A 22,143-nucleotide genomic window follows, 5' to 3' on the forward strand; every position below is an offset into this window, starting at 1 on the left:
AAACTTCTTCGTACATGTTTTGTCATGATTTCTTCGTTTATGTTTTGTCAAAACTTCTTCGTATATGTTTTGTCATGACTTCATCGTAATGAGTGTAAATGATTTCATATGATTGCTTCCCTCGGAAACGAGGGAAGAGATTCCATATGAAATCGCAAGAATTTGGCTCCTGGTTTGAAATATTATTATGTTCATAGACTTCATCGTATATGTTTTGTCAAAATGAACGTATATGTTTTGTCATGATTTCATCGTAAATGTTGTCATGACTTCATCGTATATGCTTTGTCATGATGATTTCATCGAACTAAACGTATATGTTTTGTCATGATTTCATCGTAAATGTTTTGTCAAAACTTCATCGTATATGCTTTGTCATGATGATTTCATCGAAACTAAACGTATATGTTTTGTCGTGATTTTATCGTAAATGTTTTGTCATGACTTCATCGTATATGCTTTGTCATGATGATTTCATCGAAACTAAACGTATATGTTTTGTCGTGATTTATCGTAAATGTTTTGTCATGACTTCATGTATATGCTTTGTCAAGATTTCATCGTAATGAGTGTAAATGAACCAAAAATAATGTTTACGTTCATGTTTGACAACACAGCAGGGGAAGGCAGTTATGAATTATTTTTGAAGAACTGAAGGTGTCACTACGTCACCATGTGTCACTCGGTTAATGAACTTCTCTGAAAAAATGAGACAACATGACATTTTGACAACACAGCAGGGGAAGGCAGTTATGAATTATTTTTGAAGAACTGAAGGTGTCACTACGTCACCATGTGTCACTCGGTTAATGAACTTCTCTGAAAAAATGAGACAACATGACATTTTGACAACACACAGCAGGGGAAGGCAGTTATGAATTATTTTTGAAGAACTGAAGGTGTCACTACGTCACCATGTGTCACTCGGTTAATGAACTTCTCTGAAAAAATGAGACAACATGACATTTTGACAACACAGCAGGGGAAGGCAGTTATGAATTATTTTTGAAGAACTGAAGGTGTCACTACGTCACCATGTGTCACTCGGTTAATGAACTTCTCTGAAAAAATGAGACAACATGACATTTTGACAACACAGCAGGGGAAGGCAGTTATGAATTATTTTTGAAGAACTGAAGGTGTCACTACGTCACCATGTGTCACTCGGTTAATGAACTTCTCTGAAAAAATGAGACAACATGACATTTTGACAACACAGCAGGGGAAGGCAGTTATGAATTATTTTTGAAGAACTGAAGGTGTCACTACGTCACCATGTGTCACTCGGTTAATGAACTTCTCTGAAAAAATGAGACAACATGACATTTTGACAACACAGCAGGGGAAGGCAGTTATGAATTATATTTTGAAGAACTGAAGGTGTCACTACGTCACCATGTGTCACTCGGTTAATGAACTTCTCTGAAAAAATGAGACAACATGACATTTTGACAACAACACAGGAAATAAATGTTTACGTAAATGTTTTGTCATGATTTCTTCATCGTAATGAGCGTAAATGACCCAAAAATAATGTTTAGGTGAAGAGGTGAGATCTCACCTCTTTTCTCACCTCTTTTCTCACCTCATGAATTTTCATGATTTCTTCGTAAATGATTTGTCAAACATGAACGTAAATGTTTTGTCATGATTTCTTCATCGTAATGAGTGTAAATGTTTTGTCAAACATGAACGTAAATGATTTGTCATGATTTCATCGTACATGTTTTGTCGAAACTTCTTCATCGTAATGAGTGTATATGCTTTGTCATGATTTCTTCATCGTAATGAGCGTATATGTTTTGTCATGACTTCTTCATCGTATATGCTTTGTCATGATTTCTTCATCGTAATGAGTGTAAATGTTTTGTCATGACTTCTTCATCGTATATGTTTTGTCATGATTTCTTCATCGTAATGAGTGTAAATGACCCAAAAATAATGTTTATGTTAGAATGTTAGATCTAACACCTTTTCTAACATGTTTTCTAACATGGAGGATTTCATTAGATATACACATTCTTCCTCCATTTCATTCTATACACAATTTACATCATAGACGATTTAATAGATATAATACTTTACTGTTTCATCTGATATAAATATTATTTGGTGAAAGTATCCTAAAAATATTTGATGGACTTTAACTAAAATAATGTTTAGGGAAGAATGTGTATATCTAATGAAATCCTCCATGTTAGAAAACATGTTAGAAAAGGTGTTAGATCTAACATTCTAACATAAACATTATTTTTGGGTCATTTACACTCATTACGATGAAGAAATCATGACAAAACATATACGATGAAGAAGTCATGACAAAACATTTACACTCATTACGATGAAGAAATCATGACAAAGCATATACGATGAAGAAGTCATGACAAAACATATACGCTCATTACGATGAAGAAATCATGACAAAGCATATACACTCATTACGATGAAGAAGTTTCGACAAAACATGTACGATGAAATCATGACAAATCATTTACGTTCATGTTTGACAAAACATTTACACTCATTACGATGAAGAAATCATGACAAAACATTTACGTTCATGTTTGACAAATCATTTACGAAGAAATCATGAAAATTCATGAGGTGAGAAAAGAGGTGAGAAAAGAGGTGAGATCTCACCTCTTCACCTAAACATTATTTTTGGGTCATTTACGCTCATTACGATGAAGAAATCATGACAAAACATTTACGTAAACATTTATTTCCTGTGTTGTTGTCAAAATGTCATGTTGTCTCATTTTTTCAGAGAAGTTCATTAACCGAGTGACACATGGTGACGTAGTGACACCTTCAGTTCTTCAAAAATAATTCATAACTGCCTTCCCCTGCTGTGTTGTCAAAATGTCATGTTGTCTCATTTTTTCAGAGAAGTTCATTAACCGAGTGACACATGGTGACGTAGTGACACCTTCAGTTCTTCAAAAATAATTCATAACTGCCTTCCCCTGCTGTGTTGTCAAAATGTCATGTTGTCTCATTTTTTCAGAGAAGTTCATTAACCGAGTGACACATGGTGACGTAGTGACACCTTCAGTTCTTCAAAAATAATTCATAACTGCCTTCCCCTGCTGTGTTGTCAAACATGAACGTAAACATTATTTTTGGTTCATTTACACTCATTACGATGAAATCTTGACAAAGCATATACGATGAAGTCATGACAAAACATTTACGATAAAATCACGACAAAACATATACGTTTAGTTTCGATGAAATCATCATGACAAAGCATATACGATGAAGTCATGACAAAACATTTACGATAAAATCACGACAAAACATATACGTTTAGTTTCGATGAAATCATCATGACAAAGCATATACGATGAAGTTTTGACAAAACATTTACGATGAAATCATGACAAAACATATACGTTTAGTTTCGATGAAATCATCATGACAAAGCATATACGATGAAGTCATGACAAAACATTTACGATGAAATCATGACAAAACATATACGTTCATGTTTGACAAAACATATACGATGAAGTCTATGAACATAATAATATTTCAAACCAGGAGCCAAATTCTTGCGATTTTCATATGGAATCTCTTCCCTCGGTTTTCCGAGGGAAGCAATCATATGAAATCATTTACACTCATTACGATGAAGTCATGACAAAACATATACGAAGAAGTTTTGACAAAACATAAACGAAGAAATCATGACAAAACATGTACGAAGAAGTTTTGACAAAACATTTACGATGAAATCATGACAAAACATTTACGATGAAGTTTTGACAAAACATTTACGATGAAGAAGTCATGACAAAACATATACGATTAAATCATGACAAAACATATACGATTAAATCATGACAAAGCATATACGATGAAGTCATGACAAAACATTTACGATGAAATCATGACAAAACATGTACGATGAAATCATGACAAAACATATACGATGAAATCATGACAAAAAATTTACGATGAAGAAGTCATGACAAAACATATACGATTAAATCATGACAAAACATATACGATTAAATCATGACAAAACATATACGAAGAAGTCTTGACAAAACATATACGTTCATTACGAAGAAGTCATGACAAAACATGTACGATTAAATCATGACAAAACATATACGATTAAATCATGACAAAACATTTACGATGAAATCATGACAAAACATTTACGTTCATTACGAAGAAGTCATGACAAAACATGTACGATTAAATCATGACAAAACATATACGATTAAATCATGACAAAACATTTACGATGAAGTCATGACAAAACATTTACGATGAAGTTTATTTCCTGGACTGTTGTCTAAATGTCATGTTGTCAGTAATTTTAAGAGAAGTTAATTAACCTGGTAGCACATGGTAACATGGTAACAGTGAAAACATTAACGTAAACATTATTTTTGCTGAATTCAACAACAAAATGAACGAGGTCAGGATGTATGCAAATACCTTTGAATTCATTCATAAATGCCTTAGTAAGCTCATAAAATGCTTGTTTTTGCATCACATTTTGACGAAGTGAAGATCTTCACTTCGTCAAAAATGTTTTGCATTCTCTACTGTATCTTCGAGTTCTTCTTCATCTAATTTCTCATGAACTTTCTTGTCTATGGAGTCCATAATATCTTTGACATAAAATGCATACTTTACTGAGCACCATTCAACAACAAAATGAACGAGGTCAGGATGTATGCAAATACCTTTGAATTCATTCATAAATGCCTTAGTAAACTCATAAAATGTTTGTTTTGAGGTCGAGCCACTTTTGGCTTGACCGTATTCTTTCAACCAAAACTCAAGAATTTTCCTGTGTGAATTTTGTATAAAAAGCAACCGTCTGAATTCAGGCGGTTGTTATATTCTTCACAAAACATTTACGATGAGGTCATGTTAGAAAACATGTTAGAAAAGGTGTTAGATCTAACATTCTAACATAAACATTATTTTTGGGTCATTTACACTCATTACGTTTAAGTTTGACAAAGCATATACGATGAGGTCATGACAAAACATTAACGATGAAATCATAACAAAACATTTACGATGAAGAAATCATGACAAAACATTTACGATGAAATCATAACAAAACATTTACGTTTAAGTTTGACAAAGCATATACGATGAGGTCATGACAAAACATTAACGATGAAATCATAACAAAACATTTACGATGAAGAAATCATGACAAAACATTTACGATGAAATCATAACAAAACATTTACGTTTAAGTTTGACAAAGAACATACGATGAGGTCATGACAAAACATTTACGATGAAGAAATCATGACAAAACATTTACGATGAAATCATAACAAAACATTTACGTTTAAGTTTGACAAAGCATATACGATGAGGTCATGACAAAACATTAACGATGAAATCATAACAAAACATTTACGATGAAGAAATCATGACAAAACATTTACGATGAAATCATAACAAAACATTTACGTTTAAGTTTGACAAAGCATATACGATGAGGTCATGACAAAACATTAACGATGAAATCATGACAAATCATTTACGTTCATGTTTGACAAAACATTTACACTCATTACGATGAAGAAATCATGACAAAACATTTACGTTCATGTTTGACAAATCATTTACGAAGAAATCATGAAAATTCATGAGGTGAGAAAAGAGGTGAGAAAAGAGGTGAGATCTCACCTCTTCACCTAAACATTATTTTTGGGTCATTTACGCTCATTACGATGAAGAAATCATGACAAAACATTTACGTAAACATTTATTTCCTGTGTTGTTGTCAAAATGTCATGTTGTCTCATTTTTTCAGAGAAGTTCATTAACCGAGTGACACATGGTGACGTAGTGACACCTTCAGTTCTTCAAAAATAATTCATAACTGCCTTCCCCTGCTGTGTTGTCAAAATGTCATGTTGTCTCATTTTTTCAGAGAAGTTCATTAACCGAGTGACACATGGTGACGTAGTGACACCTTCAGTTCTTCAAAAATAATTCATAACTGCCTTCCCCTGCTGTGTTGTCAAAATGTCATGTTGTCTCATTTTTTCAGAGAAGTTCATTAACGAGTGACACATGGTGACGTAGTGACACCTTCAGTTCTTCAAAAATAATTCATAACTGCCTTCCCCTGCTGTGTTGTCAAACATGAACGTAAACATTATTTTTGGTTCATTTACACTCATTACGATGAAATCTTGACAAAGCATATACGATGAAGTCATGACAAAACATTTACGATAAAATCACGACAAAACATATACGTTTAGTTTCGATGAAATCATCATGACAAAGCATATACGATGAAGTCATGACAAAACATTTACGATAAAATCACGACAAAACATATACGTTTAGTTTCGATGAAATCATCATGACAAAGCATATACGATGAAGTTTTGACAAAACATTTACGATGAAATCATGACAAAACATATACGTTTAGTTTCGATGAAATCATCATGACAAAGCATATACGATGAAGTCATGACAAAACATTTACGATGAAATCATGACAAAACATATACGTTCATGTTTGACAAAAATATACGATGAAGTCTATGAACATAATAATATTTCAAACCAGGAGCCAAATTCTTGCGATTTTCATATGGAATCTCTTCCCTCGGTTTTCCGAGGGAAGCAATCATATGAAATCATTTACACTCATTACGATGAAGTCATGACAAAACATATACGAAGAAGTTTTGACAAAACATAAACGAAGAAATCATGACAAAACATGTACGAAGAAGTTTTGACAAAACATTTACGATGAAATCATGACAAAACATTTACGATGAAGTTTTGACAAAACATTTACGATGAAGAAGTCATGACAAAACATATACGATTAAATCATGACAAAACATATACGATTAAATCATGACAAAGCATATACGATGAAGTCATGACAAAACATTTACGATGAAATCATGACAAAACATGTACGATGAAATCATGACAAAACATATACGATGAAATTATGACAAAAAATTTACGATGAAGAAGTCATGACAAAACATATACGATTAAATCATGACAAAACATATACGATTAAATCATGACAAAACATATACGAAGAAGTCTTGACAAAACATATACGTTCATTACGAAGAAGTCATGACAAAACATGTACGATTAAATCATGACAAAACATATACGATTAAATCATGACAAAACATTTACGATGAAATCATGACAAAACATTTACGTTCATTACGAAGAAGTCATGACAAAACATGTACGATTAAATCATGACAAAACATATACGATTAAATCATGACAAAACATTTACGATGAAGTCATGACAAAACATTTACGATGAAGTTTATTTCCTGGACTGTTGTCTAAATGTCATGTTGTCAGTAATTTTAAGAGAAGTTAATTAACCTGGTAGCACATGGTAACATGGTAACAGTGAAAACATTAACGTAAACATTATTTTTGCTGAATTCAACAACAAAATGAACGAGGTCAGGATGTATGCAAATACCTTTGAATTCATTCATAAATGCCTTAGTAAGCTCATAAAATGCTTGTTTTTGCATCACATTTTGACGAAGTGAAGATCTTCACTTCGTCAAAAATGTTTTGCATTCTCTACTGTATCTTCGAGTTCTTCTTCATCTAATTTCTCATGAACTTTCTTGTCTATGGAGTCCATAATATCTTTGACATAAAATGCATACTTTACTGAGCACCATTCAACAACAAAATGAACGAGGTCAGGATGTATGCAAATACCTTTGAATTCATTCATAAATGCCTTAGTAAACTCATAAAATGTTTGTTTTGAGGTCGAGCCACTTTTGGCTTGACCGTATTCTTTCAACCAAAACTCAAGAATTTTCCTGTGTGAATTTTGTATAAAAAGCAACCGTCTGAATTCAGGCGGTTGTTATATTCTTCACAAAACATTTACGATGAGGTCATGTTAGAAAACATGTTAGAAAAGGTGTTAGATCTAACATTCTAACATAAACATTATTTTTGGGTCATTTACACTCATTACGTTTAAGTTTGACAAAGCATATACGATGAGGTCATGACAAAACATTAACGATGAAATCATAACAAAACATTTACGATGAAATCATAACAAAACATTTACGTTTAAGTTTGACAAAGCATATACGATGAGGTCATGACAAAACATTAACGATGAAATCATAACAAAACATTTACGATGAAGAAATCATGACAAAACATTTACGATGAAATCATAACAAAACATTTACGTTTAAGTTTGACAAAGAACATACGATGAGGTCATGACAAAACATTTACGATGAAGAAATCATGACAAAACATTTACGATGAAATCATAACAAAACATTTACGTTTAAGTTTGACAAAGCATATACGATGAGGTCATGACAAAACATTAACGATGAAATCATAACAAAACATTTACGATGAAGAAATCATGACAAAACATTTACGATGAAATCATAACAAAACATTTACGTTTAAGTTTGACAAAGCATATACGATGAGGTCATGACAAAACATTAACGATGAAATCATGACAAAACATATACGTTTATGTTTGACAAAACATATACGATGAAATCATGACAAAACATTTATGTTATACAGTAATGTTAGTCATGAATGTTTGTCCTACGTGTTGGCGTTAGTGTTGAAAAATAATGTTTGTCCTACATGAAGCCGTACAAGCGTTTGAATTTGTTTATGCATAGGATTACTCTCTTGTTTTCTGTATCTATCATAGAAACATAAGCAGCACCTGTTTTTGTAAAGTTTATATGAAGTACTCGATAGTTAAGACCTGTATAATAATAGAATGCGTCCTCATTCTCAACATAATAGTAGAACTCAAACGAATGCTTACCATAATCTGTTATTTCAACAGCTTCGTCAGATATTTCATCAACGAACTCATAAACTATATCGCCATACTTGCTTTTATTTCTATTGTTTTCAGATCTAGAACACCAACGAAGGTTTGAGATTCTGTTGTCCGTTCTATCATGATTTATATGGTCTATTTCTTTCAAATTGTTTGGATTTTCAATCCACTGTTCTGCAATAATTCTATGCTTTAAATGTGTTTTGTTGTTTAAACTAAGCACAATATAACCATAATTATTTAAGTATTCACTCTTAATATGTTTGTTTTTCTTTCGACGAATAGTAAAAGGATATGTCGTACAAATCTCATAATCTTCATGATTTCTCAATGTTTCCCATTGAGTTTGTTCCCCACTAACGTTCTCATTGACGTCCTCAATATCTTCTTCCTCACTGAACTCGTCAATATTTTCACTAGCTCCTTCTGTAATGTTTTCATCGGCATTGTCATTGACTTCTTCTGTAATGTTAGATGTTGTTGTTTCGCTCATGTTCTTTCACTAATGTTAAAAAGTTATGTTGTACGAATTTTGAACAGAATTTAGAGCAGTTATGAAACAATGAAGTACTTTTACGCTATTGAAAGGAACTATGAGAGTGAAGTACATGACAGCAATGACAAAAGGAACTAATATCAAACCTAATGAAATTGCTCACGAGGACATAGAGTTTAACAAGTACTTTGTGGAGTATCTTATAAGTGAAGAGTATGTAAGACCTTACTTCATGTTTGACAGCATGAATGAGGATGTTATTTCATGGTTAAAGAATATAAGCAATGTTTTCGGTAAGTACGTCATAGATGACAAAGGTCTTGTTGTATTTTATGAGACAGCAATACGAACACAGGAACTAATGGATATTATGCATTCAACAGCAAAGAAAGGATTTAGTACTATTGGCATGAATGAACATTGCAGGAATGACATATACAACCTATGCTCACGAAAGCCTTACACAAAAGCAATACAAATGATAGAACATAAGCGTCTAAGGTCAGCAAATGAAATCATTACTGTCAGTGGTTATGAAAGAACTGTTAGCAAAGATGAGTGGAAACAGCTATTCATATTAAGGAAGGACGTTGCTGAACTAGTTAAACCTGTTGCACAAACATTGTTTCAGATAAGACCAGCAATGACTAAGAACCCTTTGACCTTAGTCAATGAGACCATAGAGGTTGAAGATAATGACATGAAAGAACTAGGAATGAATGAGAGAAGTTGTGAAGGATGTTTGAGTCAAAACACATGGTTCTTCAGAGCTGTTAAGAAACTTAGTAAAGAACGACAGAAATATTTTATAGAGAAGTATTGCAAAGGATGTGTAAATGAATTGCTTGAAATAGAACTTAGAGACACTTTCACACTAAAGGACTTGAGGAAAAATAAGTACATGAGTGAAGAAGGTATTGACATAGCTAGTGTTATAAATGACTTAAGAAGATGTGTTGTTGTTATTGACGGAGCACGTATGACATATCTAGTGAAAGATTATGATGGAATACGAGACACAACAACACTTGTGTCAGTAGATAGCAAGGAATTCAATAAGCTCATGAAGAGTATTTATGTAGGACGTATTGAGGAGAAGGATGTGAACGCACTGATGATTTATGAAGCGGGTCAGAACAAGAACTATCTTATGAAGTCAGGCATGAGATTCTTTGACGAAAGAGATGACATTTACAGCTATTTCAGAGGATATGAGTATGAGGTACTGAATGAAGTAGATGAGAACGTTATTGAAGGATATTTGAAACATGTTCACGATGTCATATGTAATGAGGATGAAGAGCTTTATGAGTATGTTTTGAACTGGTTCGCCTACATCGTTCAAAATCCTTGTGGAAAGACTGGAACAGTACTTTTGTTAATAGGAAAGCAAGGAACTGGTAAGAATGTACTTAGTAATGTTCTATGCGAGCTCATTAGCAAGTACGCCAACAATAATATAACGGCAATAGAGAATGTGGTTGGTAGATTCAATGCTGCTATTGAGAACATGAAGCTCATCGTATGCAATGAACTAAGCTCATGCGATACGTCTAAGGTCATGAACCACGACGCACTAAAGTCAATAGTAACAGAGACTCAGTTGGACTTAAATCAGAAGTGTCAGCCAGTAAGAAAGATAGAGAATGTTTGTAATATCATCATGATATCTAACAACTTCAACTCAGTAAAGATTGACAAAGACGACAGAAGATTTGTTGTCATTGACGTAAGCAGCAGATACAAAGGAAATTACGAATATTTCTCAAATCTCATTGAAAGCTTTAATGAAGAGTTTTATTCAAACTTACTGACGTACTTCATGAAGAAAGATTTAAGTGAATTTGATGTAAGGAAGATACCATTCACCAGGGCTAAACAAGAACTCATCGAAATGAACAAAACACCTTACCAAATGTTTTACGAGGAGTTCTATGAAAAGTTTGTATCCGGATGGAATTGTACAGAGTGCTACAGAAGATATAAAGAATTTGCGAAGGAGAATGAATTCTTTGCATGTAGTTCAAATGTATTTGGTGGCAAGATGAGAGAATTTGTGAAGAGAAGTAGAAAGCGAGACGGTTCTGCAAGAAGTTATATTTACGAAGCAAGTATGATATTAGAAGGTCGTGGAAAGAAAGAAACAGTGAATTATGAGGAAGTGCTTGAAAAATTCATGGAGTACATGGGAAGCAATATAACATACAACAAAGACATATACAGTGAGTTTAAGTACTACTGTGAACAGCATGAGATTGAAGTAATGAGTAAAGGAGATTTTGAAACGCTTATGAAAGACAGTGAGGAGGTCATACATGAGAACAGTGATGAAATAGTTCATGAGAACAGTGAGGAGGTCATACATGAGAACAGTGATGAAATAGTTCATGAGAACAGTGAGGAGGTCATTCATGAGAACAGTGATGAAATAGTTCATGAGAACAGTGAGGAGGTCATACATGAGAACAATGATGAAATAGTTCATGAGAACAGTGAGGAGGTCATACATGAGAACAATGATGAAATAGTTCATGAGAACAGTGAGGAGGTCATACATGAGAACAATGATGAAATAGTTCATGAGAACAGTAAGGAGGTCATACATGAGAACAGTGATGAAATAGTTCATGAGAACAGTGAGGAGGTCATACATGAGAACAATGTTGAAATAGTTCATGAGAACAGTGAGGAGGTCATACATGAGAACAGTGATGAAATAGTTCATGAGAACAGTGAGGAGGTCATACATGAGAACAATGTTGAAATAGTTCATGAGAACAGTGAGGAGGTCATACATGAGAACAGTGATGAAATAGTTCATGAGAACAGTGAGGAGGTCATTCATGAGAACAGTGATGAAATAGTTCATGAGAACAGTGAGGAGGTCATCATGAGAACAGTGATGAAATAGTTCATGAGAACAGTGAGGAGGTCATACATGAGAACAGTGATGAAATAGTTCATGAGAACAGTGAGGAGGTCATACATGAGAACAGTGATGAAATAGTTCATGAGAACAGTGAGGAGGTCATTCATGAGAACAGTGATGAAATAGTTCATGAGAACAGTGAGGAGGTCATACATGAGAACAATGATGAAATAGTTCATGAGAACAGTGAGGAGGTCATACATGAGAACAATGATGAAATAGTTCATGAGAACAGTGAGGAGGTCATACATGAGAACAGTGATGAAATAGTTCATGAGAACAGTGAGGAGGTCATTCATGAGAACAGTGATGAAATAGTTCATGAGAACAGTGAGGAGGTCATACATGAGAACAATGATGAAATAGTTCATGAGAACAGTGAGGAGGTCATACATGAGAACAATGATGAAATAGTTCATGAGAACAGTGAGGAGGTCATACATGAGAACAATGATGAAATAGTTCATGAGAACAGTGAGGAGGTCATACATGAGAACAATGATGAAATAGTTCATGAGAACAGTAAGGAGGTCATACATGAGAACAGTGATGAAATAGTTCATGAGAACAGTGAGGAGGTCATACATGAGAACAGTGATGAAATAGTTCATGAGAACAGTGAGGAGGTCATACATGAGAAAGTGATGAAATAGTTCATGAGAACAGTGAGGAGGTCATACATGAGAACAATGATGAAATAGTTCATGAGAACAGTGAGGAGGTCATACATGAGAACAGTGATGAAATAGTTCATGAGAACAGTGAGGAGGTCATACATGAGAACAGTGATGAAATAGTTCATGAGAACAGTGAGGAGGTCATCATGAGAACAGTGATGAAATAGTTCATGAGAACAGTGAGGAGGTCATTCATGAGAACAGTGATGAAATAGTTCATGAGAACAGTGAGGAGGTCATACATGAGAACAATGATGAAATAGTTCATGAGAACAGTGAGGAGGTCATACATGAGAACAATGATGAAATAGTTCACGATGTCGTTCGTGAAGAAGCCATTGCAACAAAGAATGAGATAAAGGATTTCATAGAACTTAACAAGGAGGAGTTTAAAGAAGGCTATGAAGTGAAAAGATGTGAAGAAGATTTCTTGGCGTATTTGAAGAAAAAGAGACTAAAGCCAATGGCTCAAAATAAGTTTCAATCGATGTTTGAAAAGAAACGTTTGAGCTATGGTGGTGTAAGAAGCACATATTACTTTGTTAAGAAGTGAGGACATTTATTTTTGTCGTTAGTGTTGGAGTTTGTGTTTGTTGTTAGTGAGAGAATAAATTAAATCATGAACTTTGCCATGGTCTCTGTCCCTAGTAGTTTTCATTAAGTTCTGGAAATAATGAAAGTCATAAACTTTGCCATGGTCTCTGTCCCTAGTAGTTTTCATTAAGTTCTGGAAATAATGAAAGTCATAAACTTTGCCATGGTCTCTATCCCTAGTAGTTTTCATTATCTCACAGAATTAATGAAAGTCATACTTTCTATCAGATGAAGCATGCAGATGAACATAATGAAAGTTAGTGAGTTTGCCACGAGTTATGAATAAAATATTGGCATATTAGATGAGATAGTTGATGAAACAGATGAAGATAAATTAAATCTTGGACTTTGCCACACTCTGTCCCTAGTTCCTCAAAATCCTTGACAACGTTGCTTAGAAATTTTGGTTCAAAACCTCATCTGATTTTAATCTGTTATGCTACCTGTTAAGTTTCGCGAGATTATAAATGTCATGGAGTTATATAAAAAGGAGGGACAGCTAGAGACACTGGAAGTACTTGTAAGGCTATCTGTTAAGATTGCATGAAATACTAAAAAGTCATGAAATCCATTATCGCTGTGCTAGCTTCACCTTAGAGTAAAATGACGACTAAAGTCACTGAAGCAATGAAACAAAAGTTTTTGGTAGAATACATTAAATCAGGAACTATTCCAGAAGGTTTTTACATTCATACTATGAAGGATGGTAGAGTTCAGTTTAGAAAGATAAAGCAACCATTAGATAGAGAAGGTATATTAAGGAAGATTAAACTTCATGAGGACAACATTGCTGAACTTAAGAAGAAGTTAGAAGAGTTGGAGAAAGGAAGAGAGTTATAAAGCAATGAATTCAACAGGGTGAAAAAAGAGGTGAAAAAACGTGTTAGATCTAACATTCTAACATAAACATTATTTTTGTGCTATGTTTTCATACGTGTGAGGGTGGTGATATCATTTATTTTTATTTTATTTTTTTATAAATGACAGAACAAAAATATAACATTTCTACTCAGCAGGAATGAGACCCTTACTGACTATGTATTCGTTTAATGCTTGATGAAAACAATGGTACATATTATCGTATGGGTATACACAGCGTCTGTTTCCATCGTCGTCGTATATGTAGAGCTCAAATCCAGTCCAACCTTCTTTTGTACAATATGTAGCTTTATTTAAGTATGCATTTATGTAGATAAGGCAATTTTCTTCATCGCTCCAGAAATAATTTTTGTTCTTTGTTGAAATAGTTTTCGTTCCTCTGCGACCATAAGGAATGTATGCAATGAACTTTGCGTCATAAGGGATTGTAATATATTCAGGGTTTCTTTCATCGTCAATGGGTCTGTCTTTGTTAAAATGCATGTTTCTCAGTTTTACTTGAGTTTTGAATAGTTCACGGAAACGTTCTGGGAAAGAGTCATAGTAAATGTAGTCAGACATGTCTTTGTAATGAAATAAAAAATTTAAAAAAATAAAAATAAGGTTATTTTTTATTTAGTGAGGATGGTAGTGAATTCGTTAGTGAAGTCGTTTATGTGTCAGATGGTTTTGTAAATATTTAAGGTTAAGTTGGTGTTATGGTTGTGTTGTAAAATATACGTTACCGGTTTCGTAAAGTGTCAAACTGTTATCTTGGGTAAGGTGGAACGCAGTGCCACAGTACCCAACATAGTCATACTAACTTGTCTCTCATTAAATATATATAACTGTAAACTGCTTAATTCATTTATCTATTTAGATAAAATTATATTTATATAAGAGTTCATGTTATTATTTCATCTTTATTATTTTTTTTATTCCTTTGAAAAGTGACACTGGATAGTTTGTCCCTTTCTCTTTTGTGCATATAAACATATATAAAAGAAAATAATAATAAATTTGATCAATATTTGTTGAAAAAATTGATTATTAAATTAATTAGTTGATTATTTAATGTGTAATAAACAGAAATTCATCAAAAGTGACAGCTCTCAATTTTTTGACATTTGTAAATTCTAAATTGAATGAGAAAAATGAAATAATACTAAGCATAATACAATATTTTAGATTTAATTATAATTAGGAAAAAGTTAGTTTTGAGAGTACTTTTCATAGGCATATAGAATGAAATCTTCTGAAAAATAATATCACATAAACTCATATTATATTCTAATATATAACTATTTTATATAAAAATCAAATTCAATGATCTTAAAAGCGAAGGATAAACCTCAAAATTTACGAATATAATGAGTGGGAATATAATGCTTATCTATCATAAAACCATATGAAATATCAATTTTTGCTTTACGCCTAATTTTTGACGACAATTAGCAAAAAATGTTAAATGTTAACACTCAGTCCATTTGAATATGAAAAATAAAATTGACTTTGATTAAATGTTTTTATTTATCATGCAATTCTTCTTGCGACCAAAGATTTGATTAAAAGTTCAAAAAATAAGATAGCTTAAAAAATAATATACGGTAGTGTTTACTAATAGATGAATAGTATATAAATTCTATTAAAATGGATTTGATCCAAAAAAATATATAAAATTTGATCATAAATAAAATCGTTTTAAATTACTTCTTCATTTAAGGGTGCACACGAGAGGATCATGTAAACTTCAGAATTTAGAACCTTATTTTTAGGCATTATCTTGGCTACCTATTTAGGCTCGAAAAGCAAAAAATATCAAAAAATACAACTTGACTCCATTATGACCCTTTCATGGAGGTAGTTTTTATCCGCTAGTATTTTCCCTTTGAATCTCTTTACAATTCGAAATCAAATTCAAACCTCAGTAGAAGAAAGGAAGAATCGACTTACTACGGTTGTAATACGAATAAATACATATATTTAATTATTTTTATTTGCATAATAATTGTTTGAAGCTCATATTCCAACAAATTTTTAAATAAAAACATTAAAATGTTGAAAATGTTCATATATTTTAATAGGGTTTTGGCACTTTATTGAGGAATTACTACATACATAATCGAACTGAACTTGATATTTTGAAATTTAAATTATTTATCAAAATTAAAATTTAACTTGAAATTTATAATTATTTAGTCATATTTTGCATAATTCTAAGTAGATTTTGTAAAAAATCAAGAAAGAAAAATTTTAACGTGCTTTATTATTTCTTTTTTATAATAATACATATTATTATATAATTAACATATTCATAATGTTTCACCCTTTCAAAAATATAATTCTCCTCCTCTCAAATAAACGTACATACGGGTGGCCTCTTTTTTCAAAAAATTAAAATTTGAAATTTTGGGCTCAAATATTAGAGATTTTTTCAACCTTCAACGATATATGTTGTCTATATCAGACCTCCTTTCTTTTTGATACTTAACATTGTTCCTAAATCTTAGCCGTTAAGGCTGTTCTGAAAATATTTTTTTTTCGAAAAAATTCGAAAAAAATTCTTAAAATTCAAAAATCCCTTAATTCCTGAGGATTTTGGAAAAAAGTTTTTACATGAACATGTGTATATTATATGAAGTATATTGATAAGGTAAAAATCAAATTTTATTGCATATTCATCGAGAAAATAAACTAACGAATCCCTCAAAATTGAGAGGGGAATCCTCCTCTCAAATAAACGTACATACGAGTGCACCCTTAAAAACACACGATGTTGAAATTTACAAATTGATCAATTCATCAAAAATATTCTCCATTTATAAAATCCCAATATTGTCATACACTATAAAGCTCGAAATGCATAGAAATGAGCATTTTTCAGGAAATATATTATTTACCAAATTATCAAAAAGATCAATTCATATAACCTCTGAAGTATAATCAGTCAAGCTCTTATAAAATTTAATTTCGCTTAAGTATTTTTCAAATCAATATTATAATTTTTAAAAATATAATTGCAACGTTTAAGCAACGAGAGCAGAGGCTGTCTGAGCGTTGTACTTCCAGTTTGGAGCAAGGACACGGCGGGTCTTGTAATAACGTGTAAGTCTGTGAATGCGAGACTCGATAAGGATAAGACGGTACTTGCCATCAACATCATGCTTAGCATGCTCGAGGTGCTTGCGAACGTTTGTAGCTTTTTTGATGAGGTGGTAGAGTTCCTCTGGAAGTGCTGGGGCAAGGCCATTAGCCTTAAGGATGCGGAGAACCTTGACACCAGTGACAGCACGGACCATACCAACGCCGTTGCGATCACGAAGGAGAGCGCCAATTTGAGATGGGCGGACACCCTTCTTAGCATAATCGCAAATCATCTGAACACAGTTCTCGGCAGAGAGCTGAAGCCAGTGTGGAGCAGAACGGCGGTATGGGCATGTTGAAGAAGAAATACCTTTGCCTTGAGAGTGAAGACGTCCCATTAAATCAAAAGGCCGCTCCAATACGATTATTTTCCCTTCAATTTTAATAAATTAGACTGTTAGAGGTAGAGAATATATAGGTTGGATAATTCATCACAAGAAGTAAGGAAGTCAATTTGGAAAATTGTTTTCACTTTAGGAGAATATAATTTTCCATTTGGAAAATTTAAAAAGTGAGACGCGCAGGATTCGAACTTTTTTAAAAGTTGATTTAAATGAATTTTAGTGTGGAATATAAGGATAATATCATATTTAAAATAAGAATATACTAGTTTAGGTGGTATTAATTTTTTCGATAAATTTGAGAGTATGTACGTTTAGGGCATGAAAAGTGTCAATTCGCTCAGCGAAAGCTGAGCTAGCTTCGTTCTCGAAAGAATAAGGAAGGAGTGAAGGAGAATGATACAGAAGTTGACACATTCATATCATTTCAACAAATTTTGATCAAATTGAAATTCAATAAAATTCAATTCAATTCATATCCTTCAGTCAGTACATTGACATCCTTCTACATCACAATGATAACTCGGGCATCAATAGTTCTACAACTAACTCAGAAAAAACAAGATTATTACTTCCTGCTTACAGCTTTTAAAAAGTTTCGATGATAAAAATCACTCTACTCTTGTTTATCGACATATGGTGATAGTAGGTAAACATATTCTTATCGATATTAATAAAAATATTTGTACGAAAATCTTATCCAATTAGAGAGTTATTCATAAAGTATATGATAATTATAATTACTTTATCTTTGTTTTATCTTTGAATAAACAATTTAATTTAAATTGCATAATATTTTTTGGTTGAAAGACAGGAAACTTAGTTGAGTTTGTATTATTTTTATCGTTTAATTCATCGTATCAGTGAGTGATCCAGATATTTAAGATATTTAGAAAAAAAATTATTAATTTGATTAACAAATTTTAATCAAAATAGCAAAAATCTATTTGATAGCTGTAAACAAACAATAATTTTTATTTCAAGCAAAATCACTTATTTTCATCTAAACGTATAAAATTGTCAATTTTATGAAAATAAATTGAAAATCTCATGAAGTGTAAAGGAGAGTAATATTTTTCAATTTTCTTTTTTTCTTTGTCTCAAATATTTTCTGTTGGGAATTTTCTTGTTATCAAAAAATAATTTTAATATTTGTTTATTTCATTACATACAATAAAATTTTAAAAACTCTATTTCTTCTCAAGAAAATTTTTTCCTTCATATGAAGAAACATTTTGTTCTCCATTTGATACTGAGTCTAAATCTCGATTTTTGAATTTTCTTCTTTCCAAATTTCTTTTTTCCAAATTAGAAGTTTAATTCAAATTTGCAATAGTTTATATATTTTCTCAAACCGTCTCAGATTTTCTCACTTTTTAGGGATTTTCTCTCAAAATATACAAAAATAGTAATATCAATACATGTGTCTAATATACTTTAAAACCATCGTGACAAAATTCAAAAACGAAGAGTTCTTCTCTCCAAATTTTTTTCAAAATCAAAAAAATGAGATAAAAAAGTACGTTTGGAAAATTCATTTTTAGCATTTTAGGAATTTTCTCACTTTTCTTCCAAATTGACATCCTTACAAGAAGTTATCATTTATGATGAATTTCCTCAAAATTTTAAGAAAAAGAATGTGGATGCTAACATTGACATGGGTTTTTATCATATATCAAAACTATATTCTTAGTCAATAGCCATTTAAAAATATGGCAATGGTGAAAGTAGATGAATACAAATATTGTACATATAAATTCAAACATTTATTCTAAATTACATGGAATTACCAAAATTTTGGCAAAGGATCACTTGAAATCTGGTATCTTTTTGGAGGAATGATAGTTTCAGCGGGTTTCGAGAAATATACATCATTATCCTGAAGACTTTTAAATGCATTTGTGAGTTTTCTATTCGAAACAAAAGAACTGTGAGCTTTATTAAAGGATAAATCTATCATTCTAAGATAAATTGCTTTAATATCTTTTGCATCCTTTGATTCTTTGATAGAAATTGGCTGGTTGAATTTTTGGAAGAATTCAACAGTAGATGCACACTCAGTGAGAGCACAAAAGACATGATCGCCTTCTTGCATTGAATAGAATTCTAAAGAGAATTCCTTTTCAAGAATCCGATTATTATGGAGTAGAATTAAAGGGTCTTTATATTTCAATCTTTCTTCAATGGACCCTACTGTTTCATGATGCAGTAGAAAAATCTTTTGAACAAGACCGGATGGACAATGCACGAAGATATTCATCAATGTTTTTATTATGAATACAGATTTTTTGTGAAAGGAAAGAATTGAATTAAATTTTAATTCATGTAATGGAAATCAGATAAATAAACAGTTTAACAAGTGTTTATAAAATAAGAGATATATTCAAATTATCGATTTTAATAATTACAATTTAATTTCTCAGTAGTACAATCAAGCATTAACATTTTGCATTTTACAAAATTTCTACTTTTCAAAAGTTGACTGGAATTGAAATCTTTTTACGCAACGTATGTCATCAACCTTTGAAATAAATTTTTGCTTAACTCATATTCATATTTGCAAATAGATCCATATTTCTATAAATTTTAATATTGAGAAAATTTATATTCGAACCAATTTAAAAATAATGTGATAATACTAACAATCCAAATAAGCCAATAATTTTTTGAGATAATCAATTCTGAAGTTTATTTGAGATAAAAAGACTGATTTGTGAAAAAAACCGATAATAGATTTCAGATAATTAAATAATTGTAACCCATATATTATGCTCTTATTTCAACAAATACATTCCTTACATTTCATGTATGACTCATTAAAGGTATAGAAAATTTCGAGTATTTTCGATTGAAATGCGAATTTTTTCTCTGTGGTCCCAATATAGAAATTTAAAAATAAATTATTTTTAATTCAATTCATTATTTCCCACATAAAATCGGAAAATATTATTACAAATCATATATTCCATCTATTTTAATTGTTACAAATCTCATTTGTTGTAAACAGAAATTCATTAAAAGTGACACCTCAGAAGAGCTAAAATATTGAATTTTTGGAACTTTTGATAGAGCACGTTTTTAAATATTAATTAAAGTAAATGTATATTTTGTAAAGATTCTTTTTAATAAAAAAATAAAATTTTGAAGAAGAACACAAAATCTTCTGAAAAATAATATCACATAAACTCATATTATATTCTAATATATAACTATTTTATATAAAAATCAAATTCAATGATCTTAAAAGCGAAGGATAAACCTCAAAATTTACGAATATAATGAGTGGGAATATAATGCTTATCTATCATAAAACCATATGAAATATCAATTTTTGCTTTACGCCTAATTTTTGACGACAATTAGCAAAAAATGTTAAATGTTAACACTCAGTCCATTTGAATATGAAAAATAAAATTGACTTTGATTAAATGTTTTTATTTATCATGCAATTCTTCTTGCGACCAAAGATTTGATTAAAAGTTCAAAAAATAAGATAGCTTAAAAAATAATATACGGTAGTGTTTACTAATAGATGAATAGTATATAAATTCTATTAAAATGGATTTGATCCAAAAAAATATAAAACCAAAAATAATTGTTATAATTTAAGGGTGCACCCGTATGTACGTTTATTTGAGAGGAGGATTCCCCTCTCAATTTTGAGGGATTCGTTAGTTTATTTTCTCGATGAATATGCAATAAAATTTGATTTTTACCTTATCAATATACTTCATATAATATACACATGTTCATGTAAAAACTTTTTTCCAAAATCCTCAGGAATTAAGGGATTTTTGAATTTTAAGAATTTTTTTCGAATTTTTTCGAAAAAAAAATATTTTCAGAACAGCCTTAACGGCTAAGATTTAGGAACAATGTTAAGTATCAAAAAGAAAGGAGGTCTGATATAGACAACATATATCGTTGAAGGTTGAAAAAATCTCTAATATTTGAGCCCAAAATTTCAAATTTTAATTTTTTGAAAAAAGAGGCCACCCGTATGTACGTTTATTTGAGAGGAGGAGAATTATATTTTTGAAAGGGTGAAACATTATGAATATGTTAATTATATAATAATATGTATTATTATAAAAAAGAAATAATAAAGCACGTTAAAATTTTTCTTTCTTGATTTTTTACAAAATCTACTTAGAATTATGCAAAATATGACTAAATAATTATAAATTTCAAGTTAAATTTTAATTTTGATAAATAATTTAAATTTCAAAATATCAAGTTCA

The 22,143-nt window shown here is 31.3% G+C and overlaps 6 protein-coding genes across 6 annotated transcripts, besides 9 other annotated features; 2 read left to right on the plus strand and 4 right to left on the minus strand.

Annotated features, from left to right (window-relative positions):
• Nucleotides 1-15,242: part of a mobile genetic element that runs on past the window's edge.
• TVAGG3_0078690 (His-Me finger endonucleases family) lies at nt 8,860-9,356 on the minus strand (the record flags this gene model as incomplete). The annotated part of the gene is made up of 1 exon (XM_051221965.1): nt 8,860-9,356. A coding segment is annotated over one exon (497 nt), but the record flags the coding sequence as incomplete, so codon positions are not given.
• TVAGG3_0078700 (uncharacterized protein) lies at nt 9,769-10,826 on the plus strand (the record flags this gene model as incomplete). Its single annotated transcript, XM_051221966.1, has 1 exon — nt 9,769-10,826. A coding segment is annotated over one exon (1,058 nt), but the record flags the coding sequence as incomplete, so codon positions are not given.
• Nucleotides 11,479-11,964, minus strand: TVAGG3_0078710 (uncharacterized protein; the record flags this gene model as incomplete). Its single annotated transcript, XM_051221967.1, has 1 exon — nt 11,479-11,964. One exon carries the CDS (start codon nt 11,962-11,964, stop codon nt 11,479-11,481), a length of 486 nt encoding a protein of 161 aa, XP_051106953.1.
• TVAGG3_0078720 (uncharacterized protein) lies at nt 14,163-14,399 on the plus strand (the record flags this gene model as incomplete). The annotated part of the gene is made up of 1 exon (XM_051221968.1): nt 14,163-14,399. One exon carries the CDS (start codon nt 14,163-14,165, stop codon nt 14,397-14,399), a length of 237 nt encoding a protein of 78 aa, XP_051106954.1.
• Nucleotides 14,400-14,564: a terminal%2Cinverted (terminal inverted repeat of Maverick-2 transposon ID:TVAGG3_0078650).
• TVAGG3_0078730 (uncharacterized protein) lies at nt 14,565-14,999 on the minus strand (the record flags this gene model as incomplete). Its single annotated transcript, XM_051221969.1, has 1 exon — nt 14,565-14,999. The coding sequence occupies one exon, from the start codon at nt 14,997-14,999 to the stop codon at nt 14,565-14,567; it is 435 nt and encodes a 144-aa protein (XP_051106955.1).
• Nucleotides 15,242-15,395: a mobile genetic element.
• A 101-nt stretch (nt 15,396-15,496) lies between these two features.
• Nucleotides 15,497-15,533: a mobile genetic element.
• Nucleotides 15,497-15,533: a terminal%2Cinverted (terminal inverted repeat of Banshee-A3 transposon ID:TVAGG3_0078750).
• Nucleotides 15,534-16,139: 606 nt separating this feature from the next.
• Nucleotides 16,140-17,177: a mobile genetic element.
• Nucleotides 17,178-17,363: 186 nt separating this feature from the next.
• TVAGG3_0078770 (Chain N 40s Ribosomal Protein S13) lies at nt 17,364-17,910 on the minus strand (the record flags this gene model as incomplete). The annotated part of the gene is made up of 1 exon (XM_001328859.2): nt 17,444-17,899. The coding sequence occupies one exon, from the start codon at nt 17,897-17,899 to the stop codon at nt 17,444-17,446; it is 456 nt and encodes a 151-aa protein (XP_001328894.1).
• A 2,987-nt stretch (nt 17,911-20,897) lies between these two features.
• Nucleotides 20,898-20,935: a mobile genetic element.
• Nucleotides 20,898-20,935: a terminal%2Cinverted (terminal inverted repeat of Banshee-A3 transposon ID:TVAGG3_0078780).
• Nucleotides 20,936-21,511: 576 nt separating this feature from the next.
• Nucleotides 21,512-22,143: part of a mobile genetic element that runs on past the window's edge.

The sequence above is a fragment of the Trichomonas vaginalis genome, chromosome IV (genome assembly GCF_026262505.1).
Source record: "Trichomonas vaginalis G3 chromosome IV, whole genome shotgun sequence".
Lineage (NCBI taxonomy): Eukaryota > Parabasalia > Trichomonadida > Trichomonadidae > Trichomonas > Trichomonas vaginalis.